This window comes from Nyctereutes procyonoides, unplaced genomic scaffold (assembly GCF_905146905.1).
Source record: "Nyctereutes procyonoides isolate TBG_1078 unplaced genomic scaffold, NYPRO_anot_genome, whole genome shotgun sequence".
Taxonomy (NCBI): domain Eukaryota; kingdom Metazoa; phylum Chordata; class Mammalia; order Carnivora; family Canidae; genus Nyctereutes; species Nyctereutes procyonoides.
This window is the reverse complement of record NW_026575135.1, coordinates 48,904,776-48,922,162: the sequence shown is the minus strand read 5'-3', so window position 1 is coordinate 48,922,162 and position 17,387 is coordinate 48,904,776. Positions and strand designations below refer to the sequence as shown.

General features: G+C 45.4%; 1 protein-coding gene across 3 annotated transcripts in view; it reads right to left on the bottom strand.

The window, feature by feature from the left end:
• KLHL3 (kelch like family member 3) overlaps positions 1-17,387 on the bottom strand; it is a 115,594-nt gene that overhangs the window by 47,832 nt on the left and 50,375 nt on the right. For 2 of the 3 annotated variants that reach the window (XM_055302617.1, XM_055302619.1), the window contains exon 6: positions 5,903-6,012. The exons of the other annotated variant lie outside the window; for it this stretch is intronic. In XM_055302617.1, the coding sequence (XP_055158592.1) occupies positions 5,903-6,012 (110 nt within the window). The remainder of the gene's footprint in view (positions 1-5,902; positions 6,013-17,387) is intronic. 3 annotated transcript variants of the gene reach the window in all.

The window sequence follows — 17,387 nt, the reverse complement described above, 5'->3', positions numbered from 1 at the left end:
TGAAGCTTTATGGTACACAGTGGAGTAAATACTGACCTACAGGAAAAAAAAGTCCTCACCCCCCAACCGATTCCATTTCCAGCCTCTTCTCCCACCACCCCTACCAAAGACCCTGGGCTCTCATAACATTGCTTACCACTCCCCCAAGTAAAATAAGGTATTCCAAACTTCTACGTCTATAGTCCTATGATCCCTTCAACTGTGATGGCTTTCCAAAATCCTCTTATTCTCTGATTTTTAGCTCAAATATTCCCTTTTTTTATGAGGTCTTCCCCACCTAACAAGGAGAGTGCTTTCCTTGAACTTTGACTACAGGCAACTACTTCTCTCAGCCACATAAGGATATATGCTTTGTATCCAGACTGCGAGAGCTCTTAATGGTCCTGAGTGTCACTCACTTCCGTCTCCCCGTCAGGGTGTGCACATGTGTTCATAGAGAGCAGGGGCCTGGCAGGCAGAAGCAGTTAGCTTCATATTACAAAGCTATTTATTGTCAAAGCACATTAGTTTCCTCCTCTGCAAAATGGGGACAATAATCTCTGACTTGGGACTTTGTGGAGAAAGAGAAACGATCTGCCGAATAGCATGCTGGGCAAAAGAAATCACATGCAAAGCATACACACCCCAGCATTTCATTTATGTAAGGTTAAAAAGCTGGCAAAACTAATCCATGAGAAGTTAGAATGGGTAGTTATGCTTCTTGGGGTGGGAGGCAGTGATGGAAAAAGGGTTCTATTTCTTGATGTATGTGCTAGGTAGGAGGGTATTTCACTTTGCAGAAAGTTGACCTGCACACTTTTTATTTGTTCATGTCCCTGTGAACTTACTTCAATACAAATATCACTTTGGGGGGAAAAAATGATGTGTGAAATATACCTGGAGAATGGTGGCCAATCAAGGGAGATTTTTGGTCATAGTGCTGTGCTATTCTGCTCCTAGATGCTTACCGAATTGCACTTTCCAAAGGAGGATAGTAAAAAGAGTAATGCTGTGACCAGGGACCAGGCCAGATGACTGTTTGCAAGCTGAAAAGCTGGCAACTCTGACTACTGACCTCATAGTAAGGTGGGGCTTCCAACAGCTCAGGCAAGGCAGCAGGATGCACCTGCTCAATCACTGGATGATACCTGGGCAGCAAGCACTCAAATCTAAACCAGTAGCCAAGGAGCTCCAGCCAGCATCCTCCACCCATCACTGGCTGGAAAGGCTAAGAGTTCAGACAGGAGGGCATGCAATATCAATGATTCTGGGAGGCAAGGACCCAATCCCTTTCAGAAGATACCAGTATTTGGCTTCTAATTACAGGCTTAGGAGGCAACAGCACATTAAATATGTAATCTTACAGAAAGTAAGCGGTAGTGCTCATTATAACACACACCTGACACTATAATTTTTTAAGAGACCTAACCAATGTCTTCGTGACCTGTATCTAAACTGTGGGCCATTTCCCCATTACTACTCACTCTGAAAACTTCGAAAGTGTTTCAAAAGAAGGGCACAGAATTCTTGAGTAGTAGAAACATAAATACCAGCTAAGAAAGCAAAGATTCAGAAGTCTATTAACCAGCAATTCAGTGGCAAACCTGCACTACAACTTGAGAGTCATCACTCTTCTCCTTAGAGTGGGTCTGTCCTGGAGGATTGCTTAGTCTGCCCACCCCTGGGTCACAGAAGCTGTCCATGGTGAGGGCCAAACTCTGGGTCTCAAAGATGAACACACTAAACAGACAATCTGCTCACAGGCAGAGCTATGACCCAAGACACTTCCTCTGTGGAAGAAACAGGAGAATGCGAAGGGCTTACTCTGGTATGCCTCTGCTCTACCATTGGGAAGGGGAGATGGTCAGGGGTCATAGTGGGGAGGAGTCCTACCCAAAGCACTCATGATTCTGTAACTCCTCCCAGGTCCTTTTGTCCTCCCTCAAATTACAGGAATTTTAAAACTGAAACTACACGAAGGAAAAACAGGAGAGAAAATGGCAGGGATCCATGTCTCCTCTGACCTCTAGTTCCCACTTTTGTCCTTATTCTCTGGAAAAATGTGAAAATTTATTCCCATAACCTCAGCTGGCTCGGGACAGCATCCAGCACCAGGCTGCCCATTCACTCCCTCAGGGCATATCTGTTCAGCACCCTCCACAGAACCACCAGGGACTTTGTGTCAGGGACTGTGCATGACACAAAGATGGTGAAGGCACCCTCGGAGTCTTTAAAGAGCTTGAGGCTAGTGGAGAACATAAGGCCTGGGCAATGGCAAGTGATGTTGGAGGAAGATCAGTATCTGAGCCCTGGGAGAAGTCCAGATGGGGCCAAGAGGGCTGAGAATGTTGGGGAGCAAGAGGCTACTCCCAATCTGCCCCTGCTAGGCACCAAGCTGAGGTCACACAACCATCCAGACTAACTCAGGCTCTAGAAAATGCCTCATTTGTCCCCTTGAGAAATGCCCCCAGTCAACAGTGAGCAGTAGTAAGAATAGCAGAAGTATAGTGGCAGTAATAATAGCAGCAATAATCATATATTACAGGAATGAACACTTCCTGGGGGCTAAGGACTTTTTACGTGTCATCTGATTTCATCCTAAGAATAACTCCATAAGATAGATATACTCTACTCTCATTATCCACCTTTTACATATGAGAAAACTAAGATGTAGAGAAGTTCTCTTATTCATTTGATAAATTGTTTTTTTTAATGTGTCTACCATGAACCTGATACCAATACCACTCTGACCATAAGTGACCATAAGACAGAAAAATCCATGACTGTATATGGTGCATACTTTCTAGTGGGAGACAGATAACTGGCCCAAAGTCACTCAGCCCAGTAAAGCAGTGGACACTGTATTGGAACTCAGCCACTCCACACACAGAACCTCTACTTTCAAACTCCTTGACAAGCAAACTGCCTGGGCCTAGCCACAGCCACAGCCACTTATAATCCTCATTACTAAAATACCATATTTCCTCCCTGTTAAGATGCTTGGCTTTTTCACATTTTAATATCTGAAATCTGGCTGCATTTTTTAATATATGTTGAAAGAAATCTGTGGGCTGTAGGAAATGAAGTCATAATGGAGCTGATTTGCTGTTCAAGTATGGATTTAGCTGAATATATATACGATTATTTGTGCAGTTTAGTTTTCTGCAGATTTTGTTTTTTGTATTTCGTTTTGTTTTTAATGTAGGCTCCACACTCAGCATGAAGCCCAATGAAGGGCCTGAACTCATGACCCTGAGACTGAAACCCAAGCTAAGATCAAGATCAAATGCTTAACTGACTGAGCCACCCAGGTGCCCCAGCAAATATTAACATTAAATGAAGTTCAATTTTGGCTTAAATTAAGATCCCTGATGTTACTTCAAATATATTCCAATAAATTCACTACAATGCAATATTGAAAGAAAAGGCTATTGTACATACAAGACATTACCCGTTATGAAATATAACTCAGGGAAGTGGAAATCACCAAATCTCTTGGAACATATCACAGAATTTTCAAAGTCTAAAGAGCTAGCAGCCAAACAACAAACATCTAATTGTCAAAAGCTTCCAGCAATTTGTAATCAATTAAGGGGAAATAAAACTAGAAATAGAAAACTCAGGCCAAACCCCACTGTTCTTTGATAAGCCTCAAAATTATATTGTCAATCTTAGCAGTGCCAGGCTGGCTCAGCTGGTAGAGCATGTGACTCTTGATCTTGGGGTTGTGAGTTAAAGCATGGGTTCAGAGGTTACTTAAAAATACAGCTTTAAAAAAAAGAAAACTATATACTGCCAATCTTAAAGGTATCAAAGGGATCAAGATCATCAGTAATCTACTTTATGGAAAGCACCACATAACTCTGAAGTTACAAATAATTTGAACGTGATAAGCCCTCACCTGAAGAATGCTTACTATGATCTCAGAGTGGGATGGGCCAGCAGGAGTTAAAGGTAGCAGGGCTTCCCACCTCAACCCAAATACCCACAAGGTTGATGCAAATCATGCTGCTTATATGGCTTTTTACATTTCTTCAGACTGTACCTGAGGACACACTCAAGCAGGGCCCAAACTGGCCAACAGTACCAACAACTGCACGGTCAACCAACTAACTAGTTCATTCCTTAAAATTGTGCCAATTTGGTAGCACAATCCAGAGGAGACATTAAACAGGCTTGACAAGAAGTGAGCAAGTCTTTGCTGCTGAGGCCGGGAAAGGAAGGGGCCCATGGCCTAGCCAGAGGCATTCTTTATCCCGTAGGTGATATCTCACATCAGTTAATGGAAGAAGGAGGCTCTTTGGGCCTAAGGGACAATCCAGCTTGTTGGGCCAGTCACCTTCTGGAAATCCCTCTGAATTCTTGGGGCAGCCCATGATTCCAATCAAGAACTGCTTTACTTCTTCTTTTTTTTTTTTTTTTCAACTGCTTTACTTCTTGCTCAAACTTTTGCAGGACCACAGGCAGGGGCTTGTGATTCCACCCTATTCTCTAGATATGTGGCTTTGGACACTCAGCTCCAATGTAAGAACCTTCTCAAAGGCTTTTCCTTAAATATTTCCTCAGAAAAGGACTTCAAGCTTGTACACTATGAGTGGACTAAATCAATCCAAGAAGCACTTATTGAGCATCTCTGAGGATGCAGAGAATAACAAGATGTGGCTGCTACCAACAGGAAACTCTCAGTTGAGTGAAGGAGGTAGAATGGGATTAAAACTAACTGCAATAGAAAGCAGAACAAGGTGATTTATCCTAGAACACAGAGGAGAAAGGAATAAATTCCAGATGCATGATCAATAAACAACTCAGCTAATACTGAATGAGCACCTTCTAAGTACCAGGTATGACACCAGGCATTTTACACACTTTATCCCATTTAACTGTATCCCACAACTACCCTGTGGAATACGCCCTATTACTATCCTCACCTTATACATGAGGGAACAGGTGAAGAAGCAATCTATCTCACCCAAGGTCACCAACTAATTTGTAAATACTAGAGATGAGATTTGGACCCTACTGGCCAACACCAAAGTTTTTGTTATTTTTCAGTACAGTAAATGACATGTCCTGGAGTACAGAAGTTCTTCCTGGTAGAAGGGGAATAGAAACTGGTTTAGAATTCAACCAGGTGGAGCTGGAAGGGAAGGATAATCCAAGCAGGAGTCAGCAAAAAGGAAGACCTAGAGGTAGGACAGATCAGCACTCATGGGTCGGCTAAAGCAGTGGGCAGAAGTCAAGCCAACAGCACCAAAGAAGTGGTATGTAGTCAGTGAGGTAGGGAACTAGGTATCAGGAGACCCAGTTCTAGTTTTGCCATGGCCACTCACTGTGTGACCTTCAGTAGATCCTATCACTCCTCTGGGCCTCAGTTTCCTCAACAGTAGAAGTTCCAATCCCCTATTAGAATAGATGTTCCCCAAAGGTCGGCTCTGGCTTAAATGCTCAACAATACTCACAAAAGGCCATGTGGGACAGTGGCTAAGACCAGGTGACAGGTAGACCATAGCTCTGCAGTGACCAGCTGAGTGACCTCAGACAAGCTAATTAACTCCTCCAAGTTACTTTTCCTCATCTGTAATTTGGGGACAAGAGCCATGCCTGCTTCTTCCAGGGCTGTGATGAAGGTTGATTAAAATGCAGAGAACAGGGCACTTAGCAAAGTCCTTGGCAAACTGTCAACATCCAGTTGATGGAGGCAGTTTTGTTGCCATCAGCAGCAGCAGCATTATTTCTTCCTAAAGAGTCCATATAGCAAAGGTGGTGGTCATGGGCCAGAAGGCCTTCTTCTAATTATTTAAAAGGAGAAAAAATAAGCTTTTTTTTTCTGGTGAAAAAGAGAAACAGCCTCACTGAACCACAAATCCCTCTCATCTACTTCCCGTGTGAGAGGCTCCTGCTTCACCAAAGGGGCATGCCATACCTTTTCCTCTGAAGAAACGGTCAGCTTGTCACTGGATATCAAGCTGCACACCTGGTCCAGACTTAGGCTAAGAAATTCTTCCCCCAGCATCACCTCTGGAAAGTGCTGCTCTGCTCAAAAAAAAAAAAAAAAAAAAAGGCTGAAGTTCAGAAAAAAAAGTCACAACTCCTGCCCTTCCGTGGCCATGGTAATCGGTGAAGCTCACAATGAAGTCCTGGGGACTCTAGGGGTGGGCATGAGGAAAAAGGACAGACAGAGAGGCAAAGAGAAAGCACATCCTGGTTGAAGGGAAACTAGCCTCTTAGTTTGGCAGCAAAGGCATCCCTCTGTGTGATCCTCCATCCTGAACATCGACAGAGATGAAAATGGAGCAGAGAGATGTGAGGTTATATTTTTTCCATGCTCCATGCAATTAATAATGGCATTGCAGAAAACCCTCACTGGGACCTGCCTACTTAATTGAGCTCATTTCCCCTCAAGGCACAAGCTGGCAGATTTGCAGATGGTGCCCCCTGCAGTTCAGCCAAACAAAAGTGGGTCAGAACTGCTGTGTGGCTGGAAGTCTCTGGGGGTTCTGGTACTAAGTCAACATTTGAAGGCTGGCGGGAGGCATCATCCTTTTGTGTCCAAAGTCAAGCCTACCACGGTCTCTGATTCACAAGGAAGCCCAACTAAGCATGTGTCCAGGCACAGAGGCAACAGAGCTGGCCCTACCACAGCTAGCAACGGTCCATGACAGGCAGACCAGCGGAAACCATTAAGATGGAGGGCAACTGGGAGACACCCAGAATGAGACAAAATACACAGGCCAGATGTTCATGCAAGGGAAATTCCAAGTATAATCCCTACCCTGACATTTGCCCAGGCCACCATCCTGTGATGGTAGAGACAGTGAAAGGTCAGTAAAGGAGTGTACATTTCAGAAAGAGGGAAACTAGACTCAAATGCTGGCTCTGCCATTTGCAAGTTGTGACCCTGAGGCAATGGCACCACCTCCCTAGGTCTCATTATCCACCTATGAAATAGAGCTACAATAGCTCCTCTTGCTTCACTCTCATGCTGTGATGGGCATTTTTGCAAGCTATGCCAAGGTACAGTGGCTCAGGAGCTGACAATTCCTGGTGCAGCAGGTTCTGGAGATCACAGGGTCCCGTGCCCCAGACCGGGCTCCTTCCTCAGGCCTCTCATGGCTCTGCCCCACTGCCCCCAGGAGCATCTATGTTCCTTGCCCTCCTTCCAGGCTATGGGTTCCCACTCTTCTTTCTTTGGTGGCTCCTCTCTGGCCTTGTGTCTTTTTGGATAATTCTAGAGGCTTCACCTTCCAGTTCCCACAGTGGGCTACCCCCTAGTGGTCTGACCAGCCCCTCCGTGCCCCGGGACATACCAGGTCAGCTGCACCTGCACAATGAAAAGGGAAGTCAGACCATGCTCAGCTCTGCTCTCACATTCATTGGCTTCCTGAAAGCCAAACCAAGATTTAAATCATTCCTTAAAAAAACCATTTCAAACTTTATTTTGAAATAATTTCAAATCCAAAGAATTCTCATATACACCCTTCATCCAGAGCCTCCAAATGTTAATGTTTTACTCTGAGATCCAGTTGTAAAAAATCTTGTCCATCTTTCACTGGACCAAAAGGGCTCCCCACATGCTCCCCACTGGCACAGTGAGATTACTCAGCTCACAATTAAGGCCTGTCCATCAAGAAGCTCAGGAATGTCTGGACATAGAAAAAAAAATTTTAAAGGCAGATCCTTTATGAAGGGAGGCAAATGCCATAAAGTAATGCTAGTCTTGCTTCTCTGTACATCAACAGGAAAAAGCCTTTAATTAAAGCTTTGATCTTAGGGTGTGCCTGGGTGGCTCAGTCCGTTAGGCATCTGCCTTCAGCTCAGGTCATGATCCCAGGGTCCTGGGACTGAGCCCTGCATCAGGCTCCCTGCTCAGTGAGGAATCTGCTTCTCCCTCCACCCCTCACCCTGCTTGTGCTCTCTCACTCTCTCTCTCAAATAAATTAATTTTAAAAACCTTTTTTTTAAAAAAAGTTAGATTTTAAGTTAGACACTCAAAAGACTTCCTTAATATTTAAGACTATACAATATTATTTTTAAATTATCCATTCCTAAAAATTTTTTTAAGATTTTATTTATTTATTCATGAGAGAGAGAGAGGCAGAGACATAGGCAGAGGGAGAAGCATGCTCCCAGCAGGGAGCCAGATGTGGGACTCGATCCTGGGACTCCAGGATCATGCCCTGAGCCGAAGGCAGATACTCAGCCACTCAGCCACCCAGGCATTTCCATTCCTAAAACTTTTTAAATAAAAGCAAGTGAACAATCTCCTTTGGGTGATGGGAATTCATTCTTGGCCTGGAAGCCCAAGAAAGCAACACGATTCTCCCTACAGGCCCTTTGTGGTCCAAGAAGTCTTTGGACCAGAGACCTCCATCTGCTGGCAACAACAGAAATAGGGGAGAGGAAAAGCAGCCACTACAGCAAGACAAAATACAAGACATCAAGACTCTGCAGACCTGCCAATGCTGAGCTCAGCAGGAGAGCCAGGCAAAGCAGCACTAACACTCCTGTGGCCCAGAGCCACACACAGGCTTCCTGCTGTATCTTTGGCTGACCAAAACCCTGACATTTGGAGGAGAGAAAAGAATGAAGGGAATAGGAGGAGTTAAGAAGTTAAAACCTGGGATATGAAAAGTACTTCCACAAAGCTCATAAAGCCGAAGGTAGATGGGCTAGGATTTGCAAAGGAAGATGAAGCACAGTGATGTGTATTCTAGGTGGTTTGGTGAACAGACCAGAGATTCTCAAAGATCAATCGAGGTAGGAAACAGTCAACCCCCACAGTTCCCCATCTCCTCCACTTTGGGGCACCACAGAATTTGAATTTAGGTCCCTTCGTCCTGAAGTGGGCTGCTGCTGTGCCCATCTGGAACTTCTCACTGAAACCCTTCCAGAAATCCTCCCAGGAAACAGTAGCTGGTAAGGAGGAGACAGCTGGGAGGGAGAGGGCAGCGGCTCCCCATGCAGGACTGGCACCCAGGGACCCAGGAGATTTGGAGAGAATGAGCAGGGAAACACAATGAAAGGCAGCAAAGAGGGAAACTCCTTCCCATCCCCTGCTATCTGAGGAGACTGAATTGAGTGCCCATGGCCTGGGGATCAACCCCCCTTTTCTGTTAGTGATGCTCAGAAATGACAAGATAGGAAAGCAAGCTAGGATGCTCTAGTCAACTTGATCTCCTGGGAAACATAGATTTCCCAGCAGACTTTGTATTCAAGTCAGCCCTCCTCCCAGCTGCTTCCCAGAAAGGAACACCTCTGCTCCCAGAAGATACTTCCCTGAGAATCTTCTAGCTTTAACACTTGTTTGTGGATTCTTTGTTTGCTTTGCTTTGCCATTTTAAAGGAGAATACAGGGATGCCTGGGTGGCTCAGAGGCTGAGCGTCTGCCTTCGGCTCAGGGCATGATCCTGGGATCCAGGATTGAGTCCCGCATCAGGCTCCCTGCATGGAGCCTACTTCTCCCTCTGCCTGTGTCTCTGCCTCTCTCTCTCTCTCTGTGACTATCATAAATAAATAAATAAATACATACATACATACATACATACATACATACATACATACATACAAAACAAAGCCTTACAAGAGTATTGTTCTAAACACTCTGGCGTCAGTCCAGGGTTCAAATTTTAGACCTAACCTCTGAAATGAGATTTTTCCCTAATCTTTCTGCCCATCAGGCTAGATGAAGTGATATTCTTATGCTTCCAAAGAACTCAAAACAAAACAAAAAATAATAAATTATCATAGCCCTAACCAGGTTGTTTTATCATGTGAGGTCTTTCTTTCCTACTGGGACCACAAATGCCAGGTGAGCAGGGTCTGCACCTTTTGTCTTACTTGAAACTGAATTCTGTGTCCAGCACATCTGCATGTACTGCACGTCCCTGCCCATTCTTCAGGATTGCCTAGGGCTTGGGCAATCTCCCAAATTAATCCCAACCCATTCCTCCCTCTTGATGGGATGAAATAAACTAAGCCTCTAATCAAGTCATCTAAACTACAAGCCCAGAACAAATGGAAGTGAAAACCCATCTACGCCTTCTCTGACCTGCACAGAAGAAATGAACCCCATTATTCCAGAGCCAGCAGCCCCAGGGAATAGGAATGAGTAGTTCTGACTTGAACCACTGGTCACCACCCTCCCCACTCCCCACTACTCCCACACTTGCCCAAGGAAAGACTAGCTGACACAGGTGGACACACAAACAGGATCAAAACATTTTAGGAGGTAAAACAATCAAATGGAATTGCTTTACATCTCTCTGTCCCCTACTGCCCTATTTTTGGAGGGCAGAAGTAAGCTTTCCTGAATCAGGGTTTGGCTTTCAGGGCCCACCATTTCCCTGCTCCAGGGAAAAGTCTCACAGAAAGTAAAAGAGCTCTACCTTGACCATTTCCCACAAAGGTCATGGCCACTAGCCCTTAGACTCTAAATATTACTACCTCTCCCCTCCCTAGGGATGGTGGAATATGAGCTCTCTTTCCCAGGTGACTTAATTCCCCCTTTCTAACACACATGCACACACACACACACACACACATACGCACACCCACACAAGGAACTACATCAAAACTGCAGTTCACACTGTTATTGATTCAACACACGGAGTTCCCTGTTACCCAGAGAATAGAAGGATAAGGGAAGTTTCCTAAAAGAACCTTGTTCTCCGGGGGAGGGGCAAGATGGCGGAAGAGCAGGGTCCCCAAATCACCTGTCCCCACCAAATTACCTAGATAACCTTCAAACCATCCTGAAAATTTACGAATTCGGCCTGAGATGTAAAGAGAGACCAGCTGGAATGCTACAGTGAGAAAAGTTCGCGCTTCTATCAAGGTAGGAAGACGGGGAAAAAGAAATAAAGGAACAAAAGGCCTCCGAGGGGGAGGGGCCCCGCGAGGAGCCGGGCTGAGGCCGGGGCGAGTGTCCCCAGGACAGGAGAGCCCCGTCCCGGAGGAGCAGGAGCTGCACCAACCTTCCCGGGCGGGCGGAAAGGGGCTCGCAGGGAGTTGGAGCAGGACCCAGGAGAGCGGGGATGCCCTCAGGCTCCCTGGGACACTAACAGACACCTGCGAGCGCAGGAGAGTGCTCCGAGCTCCCTAAGGGCTGCAGCGCGCACGGAGCGCACGGAGGGACCGACCGGAGCAGCTCGGAGGGGCTCGGGAGCGGCTCCAGGGAGGGAGCTGCGGGGCGGGAGCGCGAATCCAACAACACAGGCCCCGGAGCACAGGGCGCCGGGACACAGCCCAGGATCCGGCCTCCCCCCGGGACAGGCAGAGGCCGGGAGGGCCCAGGACAGCGAGGACACTCCTGCCCCGAGCTGAGCAGATCAGCGGCCCCGCCCCGGAGCCTCCAGGCCCTGCGGACGGAGAGCCGAGAGCCCGGTAGTTCCTGCGGAGGCTGAATCCAGGCTTCCAGAGTTGCCATAGCAACTGCAACTGTTCCTCCTGAGACCTCACGGGGTAAACAACCCCCACTGAGCCCTGCAGCAGGCAGGGGCAGAGCAGCTCCCCCAAGTGCTAACACCTGAGAATCAGCGCAACAGGCCCCTCCCCCAGAAGACCAGCTAGAGGGACCAGTGATACTCCCCCGTGTTCCAATACAACTTGTTTTTGGCCACTCTGCACTGAGCAAAATGACTAGAAGGAAAACCTCACCTCAAAAGAAAGAATCAGAAACAGCCCTCTCTCCCACAGAGTTACAAAATCTGGATTACACTTCAATGTCAGAAAGCCAATTCAGAAGCACTATTCTACAGCTACTGGTGGCTCTAGAAAAAAGCATTAAGGCCTCACGAGACTTCATGACTGCAGAATTTAGATCCAATCAGGCAGAAATTAAAAATCAATTGAATGAGATGCAATCCAAACTAGAAGTCCTAACGACGAGGGTTAACGAGGTGGAAGAACGAGTGAGTGACATAGAAGACAAGTTAATGGCAAAGAGGGAAACTGAGGAAAAAAGAGATAAACAATTAAAGAACCATGAAGACAGATTAAGGCAAATAAATGACACTCTATGGAAGAAAAACCTACGTTTAATTGGGGTTCCCGAGGGCGCCGAAAGGGACAGAGGGCCAGAATATGTATTTGAACAAATCCTAGCTGAAAACTTTCCCAATCTGGGAAGGGAAACAGGCATTCAGATCCAGGAAATAGAGAGATCCCCCCCTAAAATCAATAAAAACCGTTCAACACCTCGACATTTAATAGTGAAGCTTGCAAATTCCAAAGATAAAGAGAAGATCCTTAAAGCAGCAAGAGACAAGAAGTCCCTGACTTTCATGGGGAGGAATATTAGGGTAACAGCAGACCTCTCCACAGAGACCTGGCAGGCCAGAAAGGGCTGGCAGGATATATTCAGGGTCCTAAATGAGAAGAACATGCAACCAAGAATACTTTATCCAGCAAGGCTCTCATTCAAAATGGAAGGAGAGATAAAGAGCTTCCAAGACAGGCAGGAACTGAAAGAATATGTGACCTCCAAACCAGCTCTGCAAGAAATTTTAAGGGGGACTCTTAAAACTCCCCTTTAAGAAGAAGTTCAAGTAACTCTGAACGTGAATGGGCTTAATGACCCCATCAAAAGGCGCAGAGTTTCAGACTGGATAAAAAAACAGGACCCATCTATTTGCTGTCTACAAGAGACTCATTTTAGACAGAAGGACACCTACAACCTGAAAATAAAAGGTTGGAGAACCATTTACCATTCAAATGGTTCTCAAAATATACCCTAAAAACTACAGAACACTTCTGAAAGAAATTGAGGAAGACACAAAGAGATGGAAAAATATTCCATGCTCATGGATTGGCAGAATTAATATTGTGAAAATGTCAATGTTACCCAGGGCAATTTACACGTTTAATGCAATCCCTATCAAAATACCATGGACTTTCTTCAGAGACTTAGAACAAATTATTTTAAGATTTGTGTGGAATCAGAAAAGACCCCAAACAGCCAGGGGAATTTTAAAAAAAGAAAACCATATCTGGGGGCATCACAATGCCAGATTTCAGGTTGTACTACAAAGCTGTGTTCATCAAGACAGTGTGGTACTGGCACAAAAACAGACATATAGATCAATGGAACAGAACAGAGAACCCAGAAGTGGACCCTGAACTTTATGCTCAACTAATATACGATAAAGGAGGAAAGACGATCCACTAGAAGAAAGACAGTCTCTTCAATAAATGGTGCTGGGAAAATTGGACATCCACATGCAGAAGAATGAAACTGGACCACTCTCTTGCACCATACACAAAGATAAACTAAAAATAGATGAAAGATCTAAATGTGAGACAAGATTCCATCAAAATCCCAGAGAAGAACTCAGGCAACACCCTTTTTGAACTTGGCCACAGTAACCGGAGAAGGACAAACAGTGTATGTTCTCATTCATTTGGGGAATATGAATAATAGCGAAAGGGAATATAAGGGAAGGGAGAAGAAATGTGTGAGAAATATCAGAAAGGGAGACAGAACATAGAGACTCCTAACTCTGGGAAATGAACTGGGGGTGGTGGAGGGGGAGGAGGGTGGGGGGTGGGGGTGAATGGGTGACGGGCACTGAGGGGTACACTTGACGGGATGAGCACTGGGTGTTATTCTGTATGTTGGTAAATTGAACACCAATAAAAATTAATTTATAAAAAAAAAAAAAAAAAGAACCTTGTTCTCCAAAAACTAGCTACATCTTGCACTACTGCTTCATTTGCCACCTTTGAGTTAGAAGCAAAAAACTAGAGGGAGGCAGGAGTGAGGCAACCGCCCCAGACAGAGAAGCTGTACCAGCCTGGGTGGGTGTGAAAATAAGTAGTGGGCTCACAGCACAAGCTCCGGTATCAGGCAGCCTCACTGTGAATCCCAGTATTGCCACTCACGAACCATGTGATCTTGGGCAACTTACTAAAGCTTTCTGGCATTTCAATTTATTCATCTATAAGTCAGAAAAATAGTAACTACCTCTCACAGCCACATGGTCAAAATGAAGTAATATCTATGGAATGTGTGCCATCATGCCCGGCACCTAGCACGCATTCCGAAATGGTAAGAACTCCTACAATCATCATTACTGTCATTGTCATCATTTCATGATGCCAAGTTGGAGGAAGCAATTTCACAAGATAACCCTCACTGAGTCAGAGGCTCATGTTTTTTAAATGATTTGTCAACATTTTTTTGCTGCCTTTAATTCAATCACTTCATTCCATGATCTCAAATGACTCAGTCAAAAGAAGGCTATTTCTCCCCATGAACACGTGAAATCCAATGGCTTTTCCATCCCATGGCTAAAAGGTTTTCAGCTCAGCTTTGGCAGACTGATGTAAACAACATGGCCAAAGAATTTTAACTGCCATTTCATTAATGGAGTCCCATTAACATCCCTCCCAACCAGCTCTGTTGATGGCCCAGTAAATGGCTGCTCAATTATCAAGCAACTGAGTCCCCATAAACCTCGGCCCTGGCCGATGAGGTTAAAGATTAAGCGGTTCTGGAAATAATAATGAGGTATAAGAAAGAGGCTGCACAGAAGGCCAGGGTCCCTTTCCCAGCCACTAGCTACCCAACAAATGGAGGCAAGGGTCTAAGCAGTCAGCTTCTAAACATGGGACAACCCTCCCTCACCTCAGAATAAAGTTTCACACCAAAATCTAGGGGCATCACCTTGAGGGGAAAACTGGACTCAGAGGAAGCAAAGGGGACCGCCACAGCAGGAAGAGACAGAGCTGTTCCAAACAGGAAACCAAACAGGCAGCTGGGCGGAGAGAGGTGGTGCTCTCAGAGTTGTCCTGTGTCTACCCCTGAACGCCTTCACCAGAGGGCTGACAACTTAGCAGAAGGCAAGAGCTCACCCTAAAAATTTTTTTGAGAACAATTTGGCACTATCATTTTTTTTAATGCACTCTCTTTGAGCTACTTTATGCGACTAAGATGGTACCCCACAAATACAGTTGTACTACTGCTTACACACTTGCGTGTACTCCAAAACATGCATAAGTCTCACTCAAGCATTTTCTATAAAAGAAAAAATTGGTAACAACAATGTCCATCAATTGAAGACTAGTTAAATAAACTATATAGTTCCTTGATAAGATGCAGCAGAGAAAATGAATAAGATACAGCCATGCACAAGGGTCTGGAAAGAACTCCAGGATTTTATATTAAGAAAAGTACAATGAGTATAGAATGCTTCTATTTAGGTATGTTAAAAAGCATAATATATATATTCCCTAGGGTTACCCAAGATAGTCCCCTCCAGAGAAAAGGCCTGGGAGAAGGTTAACTTCGCATTTTATAACTTTATGTACCATTTGAATTTTTTTTATTATGAGTATAAGTTGAATTTGACTGAAGAAATTGGTTTCAATAATAACGGTATAGCAATGTATCTGCTAACATGGAAGGGTATTTGGAATATATTGCAAGATTTTTCTAAGATTTTTTTTTAAAGATTTTATTTATTTATTCATGAGAGACACACAGAGAGAGGCAGAGACACAGGCAGAGGGAGAAGCAGGCTCCTCTCAGGAAGCCCGATGCAGAACTGGATCCCAGGACCCCGGGATCACGCCCTGAGCCGAAGGCAGATGCGCTCAACCACTGAGCCACCCAGGCATCCCAGACTTTCTTAAGATTTATTTATTTATTATTTGAGAGAGAGAGGGCATGGGGAAGAGGGGGAGAAGGAGAGGAAGAGAATCTCTAGCAGACTTCCCACTGAGCATGGAGTCTGACACAGAGCTCCATCCCACAACCCTGAGATCATGACCTGAGCCAAAATCAAGAATCAGAAGTTTAACTGACTAAGCCACCCAGGTGCCCCATTTGAAGACCCCTACTTCTCACTTCTCCACCCAAAGATGACTAAACAAGCCAAGTCTAGTAGAGAATTGATCATCTGTCTACAGGGTCTAGTTGCTGGGATTTGGTGACTACATGGTTCCATCTTCCAGGCTCACACTTCCAATGAAAAATGTCAACTCTAGGCACCAATACTCATTGGTTACCAATCTGCAGGGCCACTTTATGTCCAAATGGAGCCTGGATGTCAAAGAATGTAGTAGTTATAAACACTGGCTCTGGAGTCAACGCTATCTGGGTTTGAACACTGCCTCTGTCTCTATCAGCTGTGTGACCTCAACCAATTACTTCACTTCTCTGTGCTTTAATTTCCTTAGCTGCTGCATGCATTAAATGAAATGATGTGCATAAAGTGCTTACCACAGGGTGTGACCCATAGTGACAGCTCAATAAATGCCAACTAAAAATAATTCATCAGGATGTCTGTATACACCTGTGTATGCACACACCCACAACACTGACGGCACTCAATCCCTGTGACAGCATCAGGACCAGGGAATACCAAGACACCACAGTGTGTTCCAACTACATACTCTCCATCCTCCTGTGGGTGTCTGTCATCATCGAATAGTGAAACGGCCAAAGGGTGAAGACACAGATTGTGAAAGTGTGGGGAATCCAGGCTAGAAGAAGCAGGGAGCCTTGTCAAAGTTGGGGTTTCAGTCCATAGCCCAAACCTCAGAAAACTGCATCAGCAACTACAAAACATAAAACTCTACATGCATGCACACATTATGCAGAAGGATAAGGTTAGGGGCAGGACAGGGAAGAGAGAGAATTCCTGGCATCTAAGTACTCTCCCTTTGCCCCCACACCAGCAGATGTTCACAATCTGACCTGGGCCTCAGCTAAGCTCTTGGCTCCTGCTGAAGCAAAGCCTGAGCACATCCCTCAAGAAAGTGACCTCTTCAAAGTCTGGATAGAAAGGACCTCTTGAGAAAAAAGTAGAGTGAGGGATAGGAAGGGAAAAAAGGCATAGAAGGGGCAGCAGAGAAAGAAGAGAGTCAAGGTTCAGAGTCAGGAAGAGTCAGCATAATTCAGAATTGGGGCAACTGGGGAATGTCCTTCACAAAAATCATCATCTTAACAACTGGTCCCATCTGGGTCCAAAACAGACTCCAAGGGGAAATGAGAGTCTATGGAGGCTCTTGGGCCTGGGAACTGATAAGAGAACACAAGAATTCCAAGAAATAGAGCACATGCTCAGTGCCTTGTGGACTAAGGCACTAACACAGCACAGGGAGCTGGCAGGTGGACAGCCAGCAGGCCCTCGGCTCATTTCCAGACATGGGTTGGACAGGAGACACAGAAGAGAAGAAAGACAGTATCTGTACGGGCAGGGGGAAGAAGAAGAAGCTTTACTGCGAGGGAAGGAGGGGACCATGCCTGAATTTATTATTTAAAATAACTAGACCTGGGGATCCCTGGGTGGCTCAGCAGTTTGGTGCCTGCCTTTGGCTCAGGGCATGATCCTGGGGTCCCGGGATCAAGTCCCGTGTCGGACTCCGGGCATGGAGCCTGCTTCTCCCTCCTCCTGTGTCTCTGCCTC